This window comes from Pleurodeles waltl, chromosome 11, assembly GCF_031143425.1.
Source record: "Pleurodeles waltl isolate 20211129_DDA chromosome 11, aPleWal1.hap1.20221129, whole genome shotgun sequence".
In the NCBI taxonomy this organism is placed as follows: Eukaryota; Metazoa; Chordata; class Amphibia; order Caudata; family Salamandridae; genus Pleurodeles; species Pleurodeles waltl.
Genome location: NC_090450.1, coordinates 632,077,772 through 632,090,565, shown reverse-complemented (window position 1 = coordinate 632,090,565; position 12,794 = coordinate 632,077,772). Strand labels below are relative to the sequence as shown.

The window sequence follows — 12,794 nt, the reverse complement described above, 5'->3', positions numbered from 1 at the left end:
AGTTCCAACCAGGGCAGAAAGTCTGGGTTCTGGAGCCTGTGGCTCCCAGGGCACTCCAGGACAAATGGAGTGGCCCTTACCCAGTACTAGAAAGGAAGAGTCAGGTCACCTACCTGGTGGACCTGGGCACAAGCAGGAGCCCCAAGAGGGTGATCCATGTAAACCGCCTTAAGCTCTTCCACGACAGGGCTGATATCAATCTGTTGATGGTAACAGATGAGGATCAGGAGGCAGAGAGTGAACCTCTCCCTGATCTTCTGTCATCAGACCCAAAAGATGGCACAGTAGATGGAGTGATCTACTCAGACACCCTCTCTGGCCAACAGCAAGCTGATTGTAGGAGAGTCCTACAACAGTTTCCTGAACTCTTCTCCTTAACCCCTGGTCAGACACACCTGTGTACCCATGATGTGGACACAGGAGACAGCATGCCTGTCAAGAACAAAATCTTTAGACAATCTGACCATGTTAAGGAAAGCATCAAGGTGGAAGTCCACAAGATGCTGGAATTGGGAGTAATTGAGCGCTCTGACAGCCCCTGGGCTAGCCCAGTGGTCTTAGTCCCCAAACCTCACACCAAAGATGGAAAGAAAGAGATGAGGTTTTGTGTGGACTACAGAGGGCTCAATTCTGTCACCAAGACAGATGCTCATCCAATTCCAAGAGCTGATGAGCTCATAGACAAATTAGGTGCTGCCAAATTCTTAAGTACCTTTGACTTGACAGCAGGGTACTGGCAAATAAAAATGGCACCTGGAGCAAAAGAGAAAACAGCATTCTCCACACCTGATGGGCATTATCAGTTTACTGTTATGCCCTTTGGTTTAAAGAATGCCCCTGCCACCTTCCAAAGGTTGGTGAATCAAGTCCTTGCTGGCTTGGAGTCCTTTAGCACAGCTTATCTTGATGATATTGCTGTCTTTAGCTCCACCTGGCAGGATCACCTGGTCCACCTGAAGAAGGTTTTGAAGGCTCTGCAATCTGCAGGCCTCTCTATCAAGGCATCCAAATGCCAGATAGGGCAGGGAACTGTGGTTTACTTGGGACACCTTGTAGGTGGAGGCCAAGTTCAGCCACTCCAACCCAAGATCCAGACTATTCTGGACTGGGTAGCTCCAAAAACCCAGACTCAAGTCAGGGCATTCCTTGGCTTGACTGGGTATTACAGGAGGTTTGTGAAGGGATATGGATCCATTGTGACAGCCCTCACTGAACTCACCTCCAAGAAAATGCCCAAGAAAGTGAACTGGACTGTGGAATGCCAACAGGCCTTTGACACCCTGAAACAAGCAATGTGCTCAGCACCAGTTCTAAAAGCTCCAGATTATTCTAAGCAGTTCATTGTGCAGACTGATGCCTCTGAACATGGGATAGGGGCAGTTTTGTCCCAAACAAATGATGATGGCCTTGACCAGCCTGTTGCTTTCATTAGCAGGAGGTTACTCCCCAGGGAGCAGCGTTGGAGTGCCATTGAGAGGGAGGCCTTTGCTGTGGTTTGGTCCCTGAAGAAGCTGAGACCATACCTCTTTGGGACTCACTTCCTAGTTCAAACTGACCACAGACCTCTCAAATGGCTGATGCAAATGAAAGGTGAAAATCCTAAACTGTTGAGGTGGTCCATCTCCCTACAGGGAATGGACTTTATAGTGGAACACAGACCTGGGACTGCCCATGCCAATGCAGATGGCCTTTCCAGGTTCTTCCACTTAGAAAATGAAGACTCTCTTGGGAAAGGTTAGTCTCATCCTCTTTCGTTTGGGGGGGGGGGTTGTGTAAGGAAATGCCTCCTTGGCATGGTTGCCCCCTGACTTTTTGCCTTTGCTGATGCTATGTTTACAATTGAAAGTGTGCTGAGGCCTGCTAACCAGGCCCCAGCACCAGTGTTCTTTCCCTAACCTGTACTTTTGTATCCACAATTGGCAGACCCTGGCATCCAGATAAGTCCCTTGTAACTGGTACTTCTAGTACCAAGGGCCCTGATGCCAGAGAAGGTCTCTAAGGGCTGCAGCATGTCTTATGCCACCCTGGAGACCTCTCACTCAGCACAGACCCACTGCTTGCCAGCTTGTGTGTGCTAGTGAGGACAAAACGAGTAAGTCGACATGGCACTCCCCTCAGGGTGCCATGCCAGCCTCTCACTGCCTATGCAGTATAGGTAAGACACCCCTCTAGCAGGCCTTACAGCCCTAAGGCAGGGTGCACTATACCATAGGTGAGGGTACCAGTGCATGAGCATGGTACCCCTACAGTGTCTAAACAAAACCTTAGACATTGTAAGTGCAGGGTAGTCATAAGAGTATATGGTCTGGGAGTTTGTCAAACACGAACTCCACAGCACCATAATGGCTACACTGAAAACTGGGAAGTTTGGTATCAAACTTCTCAGCACAATAAATGCACACTGATGCCAGTGTACATTTTATTGTAAAATACACCACAGAGGGCACCTTAGAGGTGCCCCCTGAAACTTAACCGACTATCTGTGTAGGCTGACTAGTTTTAGCAGCCTGCCACAAACCGAGACATGTTGCTGGCCCCATGGGGAGAGTGCCTTTGTCACTCTGAGGCCAGTAACAAAGCCTGCACTGGGTGGAGATGCTAACACCTCCCCCAGGCAGGAATTGTCACACCTGGCGGTGAGCCTCAAAGGCTCACCTCCTTTGTGCCAACCCAGCAGGACACTCCAGCTAGTGGAGTTGCCCGCCCCCTCCGGCCAGGCCCCACTTTTGGCGGCAAGGCCGGAGAAGATAATGAGAATAACAAGGAGGAGTCACTGGCCAGTCAGGACAGCCCCTAAGGTGTCCTGAGCTGAGGTGACTCTAACTTTTAGAAATCCTCCATCTTGCAGATGGAGGATTCCCCCAATAGGGATAGGATTGTGACCCCCTCCCCTTGGGAGGAGGCACAAAGAGGGTGTACCCACCCTCAGGGCTAGTAGCCATTGGCTACTAACCCCCCAGACCTAAACACACCCTTAAATTTAGTATTTAAGGGCTACCCTGAACCCTAGAAAATTAGATTCCTGCAACTACAAGAAGAAGGACTGCCTAGCTGAAAACCCCTGCAGCGGAAGACCAGAAGACGACAACTGCCTTGGCTCCAGAAACTCACCGGCCTGTCTCCTGCCTTCCAAAGATCCTGCTCCAGCGACGCCTTCCAAAGGGACCAGCGACCTCGACATCCTCTGAGGACTGCCCCTGCTTCGAAAAGACAAGAAACTCCCGAGGACAGCGGACCTGCTCCAAGAAAAGCTGCAACTTTGTTTCCAGCAGCTCCAAAGAACCCTGCAAGCTCCCCGCAAGAAGCGTGAGACTTGCAACACTGCACCCGGCGACCCCGACTCGGCTGGTGGCGATCCAACACCTCAGGAGGGACCCCAGGACTACTCTAAGACTGTGAGTACAAAAACCTGTCCCCCCTGAGCCCCCACAGCGCCGCCTGCAGAGGGAATCCCGAGGCTTCCCCTGACCGCGACTCTTTGAACCTAAAGTCCCGACACCTGGGAGAGACCCTGCACCCGCAGCCCCCAGGACCTGAAGGACCGGACTTTCACTGGAGGAGTGACCCCCAGGAGTCCCTCTCCCTTGACCAAGTGGAGGTTTCCCCGAGGAACCCCCCCCTTGCCTGCCTGCAGCGCTAAAGAGATTCCGAGATCTCTCATAGACTAACATTGAAAACCCGACGCTTGTTTCTACACTGCACCCGGCCGCCCCCGCGCTGCTGAGGGTGAAATTTCTGTGTGGACTTGTGTCCCCCCCGGTGCCCTACAAAACCCCCCTGGTCTGCCCTCCGAAGACGCGGGTACTTACCTGCAAGCAGACCGGAACCGGGGCACCCCCTTCTCTCCATTCTAGCCTATGTGTTTTGGGCACCACTTTGAACTCTGCACCTGACCGGCCCTGAGCTGCTGGTGTGGTGACTTTGGGGTTGCTCTGAACCCCCAACGGTGGGCTACCTTGGACCAAGAACTGAACCCTGTAAGTGTCCTACTTACCTGGTAAAACTAACAAAAACTTACCTCCCCCAGGAACCGTGAAAATTGCACTAAGTGTCCACTTTTAAAACAGCTATTTGTCAATAACTTGTAAAGTATACATGCAATTTTTATGATTTGAAGTTCCTAAAGTACTTACCTGCAATACCTTTCGAATGAGATATTACATGTAGAATTTGAACCTGTGGTTCTTAAAATAAACTAAGAAAAGATATTTTTCTATATAAAAACCTATTGGCTGGATTTGTCTCTGAGTGTGTGTACCTCATTTATTGTCTTGTGTATGTACAACAAATGCTTAACACTACTCCTTGGATAAGCCTACTGCTCGACCACACTACCACAAAATAGAGCATTAGTATTATCTATTTTTACCACTATTTTACCTCTAAGGGGAACCCTTGGACTCTGTGCATGCTATTCCTTACTTTGAAATAGCACATACAGAGCCAACTTCCTACAATTGATTTCTCTATATTATTTACCTATTAAAGTTATTCAATGTGTGAGATACTTCAGAAATGCTAAAAGGCCCCTCATGCATTACGAATCAAGCACTGGCTTTCAATGCAAGGTGGAGGAATGATTCCCCAAACACCCAATAGCACAGGGTGAGAGAGAAATACTCCTTTGAGTGACATCAAAGTTCACTTTGTGTATATTTTAACGAGCTGGGAAAATATGCCTGGCTGGGCTGTCATACTTTACCTGAAAATAATATTTTGTAACACGCCGATGTGTACTGCAGCTCCAGGCTACTTAATATATGGACAATGTTAACATATAATTTGGGACCACATTCACTTCACGTTTATAACCGAAAAGGGTTTGATGATCAACCCCTTCAGCCTTGCAAAAAGATCCTTTATTTTGAGGCCTTTAGCCAAGGTGGTGTGGCACACTTTTATCTATCGCTGCAATGAAATGACGGAATTCAAAGTTGAGGACAATGATCGGCCAGCACCAAGAGACAAGACAATTCAGATCCCCAGCCTTCATTCAGAAGAAAAATAAATATATTTCAAAGCAAAAGATGTAATTAAAGTTACATTAAGCTGTCCACAGTGTAGAATGCTGAATGCCTGTGTTTTGGATGAAGCAGTAAACAAAGTGAATCAAGCATAAAGAAGAGCTGTCATTAGCGGGGGCTACATGAGGGACCTTCAACTCTCATCTGTCTAAAAAAAAAAAAAGCCATCAACAGAAAATTTCATATTTGTTTGCCAACTCACTATGTATTCCAAGTGAATCAAAATCTTTTATGGAAAGATACATCTCATAGTGTTAGCACCTAAACATGTATAGATACATTTTAATCTAAAAGTGCTACCTAGCCTTTTTGCACTAAATGTTGTGTACTTTGAATAGGCTGGTAAGTACAAGCGGAATGGGAGGCAGTGTCCATGAAGTGTTTTGCTTTTTGCTGGAGCTGCATTTCTGCCACATTTCTCATTCCTATCAGAGGCACAGAAATACTGAGGACACATTCATGCCCAAATAGCTGGTGTTTACTATAACTTTATTTTTTCTATTCTTATCATTGTCTACTTATAATCTTACAATAGCTTTTTCAAGCATATAATTGTTTACAAGTGTATAGTTGTGCAAGATCTGACTGCAGATCAAAAATAAAACTTTATTTTATCTAATTTTCAAAACAGTATAAAAAAAGCAGCCATGGCACAATATTTCCCCTTTTATATTGCCCGAGTAGAAGGTCTTTATTTGCTCCAGGTTTACCATAGTGTCTACTATATATACACATTTAAACTTCGTATACCACAAGAGAGCTAGCACTTTGTTAATTACAGGTGATCATCAAAGAATTATTACTTTCATATTTTTGCCTATGTCCTATTTTGATGGTATCCTATATGTTAAGAGATTACGTATCAGTGGATCGCTCAGTGGCTAGGTCTAATGATTTGGATGTAGAGTACCTACTTCTCAAAAATTGATATTATGGTGTCCCCTATGTCTTTTGGTCTTGACGAGTGCAGCAGTGTTGCTGCATACAAATGTATCTTCCCTAGAAAAAACTAAGGCCATGATTAAAAGTTTAGGCCTAAATTCTGATCCATGTGCAAACATGTTTGCAGAGCGAACAGAATTATGAGTTGAGTGATAATTATCAAACCCTCACAGTTTTCGCTTGATAAATTCTGTCAGGTCAAACCTGCCAAAATGTATTGGGAGATAAAGCCTTTAAAATAGGCAAAACATGAGGAATTTGGTGAGTTTGCACGTTATGCCTTATTTGCAGATTTAAAAGTTGGAACAGGAGGTATTCATGTGGAGGTACACGTGGTGAATACCTCACTCTGGAGAAATTGTATTTATCACGTGTAGTAAATACTTCATGTACTCTGCCAAAATTGTAAGAAGGACATTAGTCATTTCACCAAGCCTGTGTTCTAGATCCAGGTCTCAACCACCAATATATAGCCACCAGCCTTTTGGCAAAGTAGCTAGATACCTACTAATGTTCAGTGGCAGTTTAGCTACATATCCCAGCAAAGCCAATAATGGTGTTGGAAGGAGGTCCTCTTGAACCACAACAGACAAGTTGGAAAATATCACCCTCCAATACACCACCACTGCAGTGCATTCTCAAGTCAAACGTATAAAACCTACATTTGACTGCTTGCTTCATTTACAGGAGTTACTTTGCGTCGGCTATTGAGAAATTATTTTCTTAGTCTGAGTACAGCAGACATGCCACTGAGTATCGGAGAGTAACCTGCCCAAAGCCTCATCCCATTTGTGTCTCACCACATATGGTTGTAGTGTCCTATCATTGTGGATCAGATTGTAGAGTAGCATGAGCTGTCTAAAGGCATCTGGCTGGTTAACATCTGGTACAAAGAGCCATCAAACTGAATTAATGCACTCAATGGATTTTGCATTGCTAGGTTTAATATTGTTTTTTTTCTGTAAGATTAACAGTTTATGTATTTAGGGCCCAGGGGATCCCTTACCCGGGCATAGGTTTTGTAGTCAAAGAAATGTAGATGTCAATAGTGAGTTTTTAACTCATGAAGCCATCTGATAATGCTTCAGGCAACATTTTTGTGATTTCTAACTGTAGTACGAAAGCAGCGGTTTCCATTAATCATTCTTATGGCACTTAATTTATGAACCTCAGAAGAAAGAAAGGGGTACTTGACCTTGACATGCTTTGGGGTTGTAACCATCAAGAAAACTACTTTGCTGGTAAATCGTGACTTCTGCTGCACTCACCTTATATATAATTAAATCATGCTTGCCATCCTGAAGTGTTGTCCCGTTGGCATTCATCAGCTTGACAAAGGCCATCCCAAAGGGTTTTTCTGATCTGTCTCTTGCTATGAGGAGAGGGAGGGATAAAAAACAAAGGAAATGATCTAGGATCTAAAATCTGGAAGGCAGGCTGATATAATCTTTTAGTCACCTTTAAACATCAAGTGCAAGATAACACTTCAAATTTCCAACATTTAAACTTATGATTTCAGATACCATTATAATAAAGTCCATATAACAGTGAAGTGTAAACATTATCACACACGATGTTGCAGCATATTAAAATCATAGCTCTTTAATGAAAGTTACGCTAGCATGGAAGCAGTAATGCAATTTACATTCTGTGTATTAAGAAAGTACCTGGGGCAACCTTATGATAAGGCCAGTCAGCAACAATACATTCCTATCAGCACAACTAAACTAACTAAGGGTTTCTGGAAATATCTGACTTACAAAGGTATGAAGAAATGGCATCTTTAACAATGCATGACATTTTCAAACTCACTTTACTGTGTAGAGAGGAAAATTGTTCAATGATGCCCAAATCACAAGACATAACAGTCTGATATACATAAAGCTAATACAAATCTCAGCAAAGTGTTTGGCCAGCTCCAGACTTTTAATATTATTTTTAATTGTCTCACAGCAAGTAGAGTATCAACAAAAATGCAGAAGAATGCAAGAATATAGCAGGACCCAGTACAAGGTCATGCAAGGTATTAGAGCATCATTTCTTGTAAAATGAGGGAGTTGTAATAGGAAAGTCTTCAGACACAAACTGAGCCACTCAGGGTAAAGATACCACTTCAGTTAGTGACTTTGTACAACACACTGTGTGATATCTGAATATGCTAAACAAAAGACAAAATATTTCCATTAATTATGTACTTACATTCTTGAGATGAACGATGTCGAAAGGTAAACCTCAAGTGACAGCGACTGACGTCTTCTATTGCAATGGATACCTATGTAACAATAAGAACAGTAGTTCCATCAAGGGAAAGGATGTTAACAACTAGTTTATTTTACTAGTAACTATCCCCAGGCCTGAACCCTTAAATCAACCATTGAGGTCATCCAACTACAAGCCTCTCATCAATACCAGATTGCACGCTGCGTCAACACCAACAACTGAGTGTGATATCCCTACCTGAATCCACTAATAATAAAAGGAAGACAAGGGAAAAGATTATAGATAGAGTTAAAACTTCAGGAAATGTAATCCATTACAAAATAATTACTGTTGTATGTACAATTAAATATAGTTTCATCATTACAAGAGTTCACACTAAAATATACATTTCTGTTATGAATGTTTAATTATGACATAGAAAGCAGTATTGCTCGTTAAACTCCACCTAAAATATTCAGCATATATTTACAGCATAGACATGGTTACAGCATGCCATTAAGCTGCATACAATAATCCCCAAAGTAGCCACACAAAAACAATTCTTCATTCAGCAATCAACAAACCAAGTGAAGACTTTTGCCCTAGTAAAGATCCACCTAAGAAGACCAAATATGTACAGTAGCCACAGGGTCATGCACATTTTGCACCCACCTACACTGACTGCATTTGGAAGAGCCTGTGGGGGTCCTAAACGTTGGCTGTGGACCTCCCAAAGAAATGGCTCTACACTAACAGACACATAGAGGCTCATGCCCCTGCCAAAACAAAGCCAGCCGAGGCAGGCAGTACCAAGGTCTACATATCCTGGCTATGTGCCAGTGATACACTAGACCCAGTCACTGAGATGATCTTGGGTTCACCATTGAAGTTTGTGCATTCAGGATTTGCATTTCCCTCATCATGACCTTCTGTCCCAAGGGGGAAGTTGTATTAAGAATAATCCTTGCTGAGGAGAACAAAAATAAAAAAAGGTGGATTGAACGCTTTAATTATTTAACTACTGGTAACATATTTCCTTGTTTACTGTGCCACTACAGATAGGAACCAAACATATGCAAATCAGTGTTGCTACCACTCCAATAGGGATTATCCAGCATTAACTACAGGGTTCACCCCCACGTATGGGAACACAAGCCTAGACATGTTTCAGATCTCATAGGCCTCATTAGAGAGATGTAGCTAGGATCGTATGACACAAGGAGTTAAAGTGGATGTCTAGCAGTTGATGCAGTTGATGCTGGTCAGTTCCTAAGAGAGTAGGTGCAAGACTCACTTGCATCTGTTTGGCCTCCCTTTGTATCGGCCGAGTGAGTAAAAGACAATGGACTGGAATGTGGCCCAGACTAATTACCAGTGGATGAGAAACATTCAATAATTCTTCCCATTACTTTTTAGGTCTTGCCTGCACAGCACTTGCGCTGTGGCAAAGTCTTTTGTCTTTGTCACAGGCTTACACATGTCACCCACAGGCTTCCCATTATTTACCATTGGTTGGCTTCTCCGGTCACTCTCCTGTCCTTGCTTCTCATTGGTCAGCAGGAATACTTACATCATGAGGTTGTACATCCTCTCTTCTTCGGACTTCTGCGGTTCTCATGAGCCTGGATGGAGCTTGGACAAAGTACTCCTTCCGGTTGGTGATCAGTGGCTGGCGCCAGTGTCCTTCCACATGCCGCAGGTACTTTTTTTAATTTACATTCTCAGCACCTCCTACTGACACCCCAGCCCAGAAATCAAAGATTACTTAGGCAGCATCTTCGTTCTGAATCTTCAGCTCTTGTCCCCAGAAAGCGTATGGCTAACAGCAGTTTAACAATGGTGGTCCATGTTTCAAAAACAATTTTGGTGATTGTTTTGGCCACCTATTTACTGTTTTAGGTCTCTAACACCTTTCCTATTTTTCTGCTGGGCAGGATCTCCACAGAGAAGGTCCATTTTAGTCTTGAGTACAGCTGTGGTGTCTCTGATTGCCTTCTCAGGCAAAGGCAACCTTACTCCACAACAGCCTTAGTAGTGGACAAAGGTCTGACACATCGGCCACAGAGTAGCCCAACACCACCACCCACACACCGCCATCCATAAAGCATCCACAGTGCACGGTGATTCTGGACCCCACAGTGAACCGTCCCTTAGTGCTTCACAGCAGCGCCTTTACAATGCCATTTGTTTGCAGCAAGGCAATGCAAGCACAATTGGAGCCTCGCAATATGCTTCCTCTACCCGTAGCAGCCATTAAAGTTGGCTGATGCTGCAGCACGAACCGGAAAAGATGCAGGCTGTAATAGTGGCTTGTAGAGCTGCGCGATTTCATATCCTGTATGCCATCTTGCTAGGTACAGTAAACATTTTTAGGATGTTCAACCGTTTTCAAAAGTACCATGTTTGTATCTTTGTATAATAAAAATATGTTAGCCGCATAGCATTTCTTTTTTTTTTTTTTTTTTTAAATAAAATGGATGGATATGTAGTGTTTTTGTTAACATAAAAGTCCTCGGTGTGTAACATTCATCTGCTGCCCTGTCTCCCGTCTGCCAAAAATAACCCCTCCTAGTCGGTAGAGAAGTGAGAATAAACCCTTTGTTATGTTACACAGTTTATATACCTCGGGTTTCCCAGCACTAATGGACCCTAACCACAGAAAGGATGAAGAAAACAAAATAAAAGCAGACCTAAAATAACCATGTTTTCAAGGCCTTTTGAAACTCCAGTTCTTGATCCATCAACCGAAGTTTATGGGGCAGCGAGTTTCACAGTTTGGCTCCTAAAAACGTCAGAGAGGACCAACCCCATCTAACTTTCTGTATTTTTGGTACAGTTGCTAAAGCTATTGTAGCAGATCTCAAATCTCTGTTCGGCTTATAGAAAGTAGCCAAGTTCTTAAGGAGTGGAGGTCCTCTGTCATACAAGGACCTGTGGATGTGACTTAGGGAATTAAATTTGATCCGTTGCTCAACCGGCAGCCAGTGCAAGGACACTAGCCCAGCTTGCACGGATAATCTTCTCGGGATGTTCAGTAGTAAACGAGCTGCGGCGTTTTGAACTCTTTGTAGTTTCTTTTTCACATAGACTGGGGAACCTAGGAAGAGACCATTCCCATAGTCTAGCCTTGAAAGAATGATGGCCTGTACAATAGGTCTTCTAGCCAATGCAAGAAGGATGACAAAGACTTTCCTGAGAAGTCTCAGTAATGCGAAGCAAGTTTTAGATATATTCCTAGCATACAGGTCTAATGTCAAAAGGGGATCCAGACTGATTCCCAAACTCTTAACTTGCTTTTTGGGAAGCAGGAACTCACTAAGTGCCAAAGGACAAGTGCAAAGGATTCCAGGCCTTGGTTCTGGACCCAATATCATCACTTCCGTTTTCTCCTCATTTAGTTGTAATTTACTCTGGGTCATCCAGCTTGAGACCGCTTGCATGCATGTGTGAAGAGCGGCTCCTTCTGAAGTCTCATTGGCAGAAAAGGAGACCACCAGTTGGGTGTCATCAGCATAAGACACCAATGCTAACCCAAATGATTCCACCAAGGAGGCCAGGGGAGCCATATAAATGTTAAACAGTGTCGGACTAAGGGCCGAGCCCTGAGGTACACCGCACCTACATTGTAGTTTGTACGATAGGAACGAACAGTCTAGGACCTGAAAGGATCTATCCTGTAAGAAGGAAGTAAGCCAGGCAAGTGCTTGTTCCTTGATACCAATCTCCCTCATTCTCTGAATGAGTACCTGGTGGTCTACAGTGTCAAATGCTGCACTCAAGTCCAGCATAATGATCACTGTGGTACGACCCTGGTCAACCCTCTTTCTGGCCTCTTCCGTAACCGCAATTAATGCAGTTTCCGTGCTGTGACCCGCTCTGAAGCCCATCTCAGTGGGATGGAGCAACATATTCTCTTCTAGGAAGGTGGAGAGTTGTAGATTGATGTATTTATCCAAAATTTTGGCGGGGTGGGCAGAAGGGAGATGGGTCTAAAATTCTTCAACACTGTAGGGCCAAGAGTAGTTTTTTTTAATAGCGGTTTCACTATAGCATGCTTCCATGAGCTGTGTACTAATCCTTTAGCTAGAGAATCATTGAGTAGTTGTGTCAGCACAGGAACTATAGCTTCCGCCCCTTGGACAAATATATGAGGAGGAGCAGGGTCCGGGGGGAATCCTGATTTGAGGGCACTCAAGAAAGTTAGTACTTGAGCTTGTGAAAGAGAAGTAAGATGAGATAAGCCAACCACTCTGTCACTGATAGAAAACTCCTCCTTCTCAAGTAAGGGACTTTTATCCTCAAAGGTAGCATAGATGTCCAAAATTGTTTGCTGGAAAAATTCAGCTAGCGTATTACTGTATTCTACTGAGGCCTCTTTAGGGTTGTCTTCCACCGGACCCTGAAGAATATCCTATAGAATTTGGAAAACTACTTTGGGGGAACCTGTCGCTTCCTCCTTTTTTTCGAAGAAGTGAGAATAACCCCTTTGACTAACTTAATGTGGATTGAATTAAATTTAAAAGCCTATCATCGGTTTCTGTGGCACTGGAGTAAGGTCTAACTCTTGCGTTGTAATTGAGCATTGACTACTGCTGGTCGTTAACCACACCCACTGAGTTATACTTCTGA

General features: G+C 44.0%; 1 protein-coding gene across 1 annotated transcript in view; it reads right to left on the bottom strand.

Moving 5' to 3' along the window:
* The window catches only part of DOCK5 (dedicator of cytokinesis 5), a 799,955-nt gene that overhangs the window by 313,376 nt on the left and 473,785 nt on the right, over window positions 1–12,794 (bottom strand). Inside the window, exons 16-17 of the mRNA XM_069214140.1 lie at window positions 8,166–8,238; window positions 7,235–7,338 (exon numbers count right to left, since the gene is read on the bottom strand). Of these exons, the coding sequence (XP_069070241.1) occupies window positions 7,235–7,338; window positions 8,166–8,238 (177 nt within the window). The remainder of the gene's footprint in view (window positions 1–7,234; window positions 7,339–8,165; window positions 8,239–12,794) is intronic.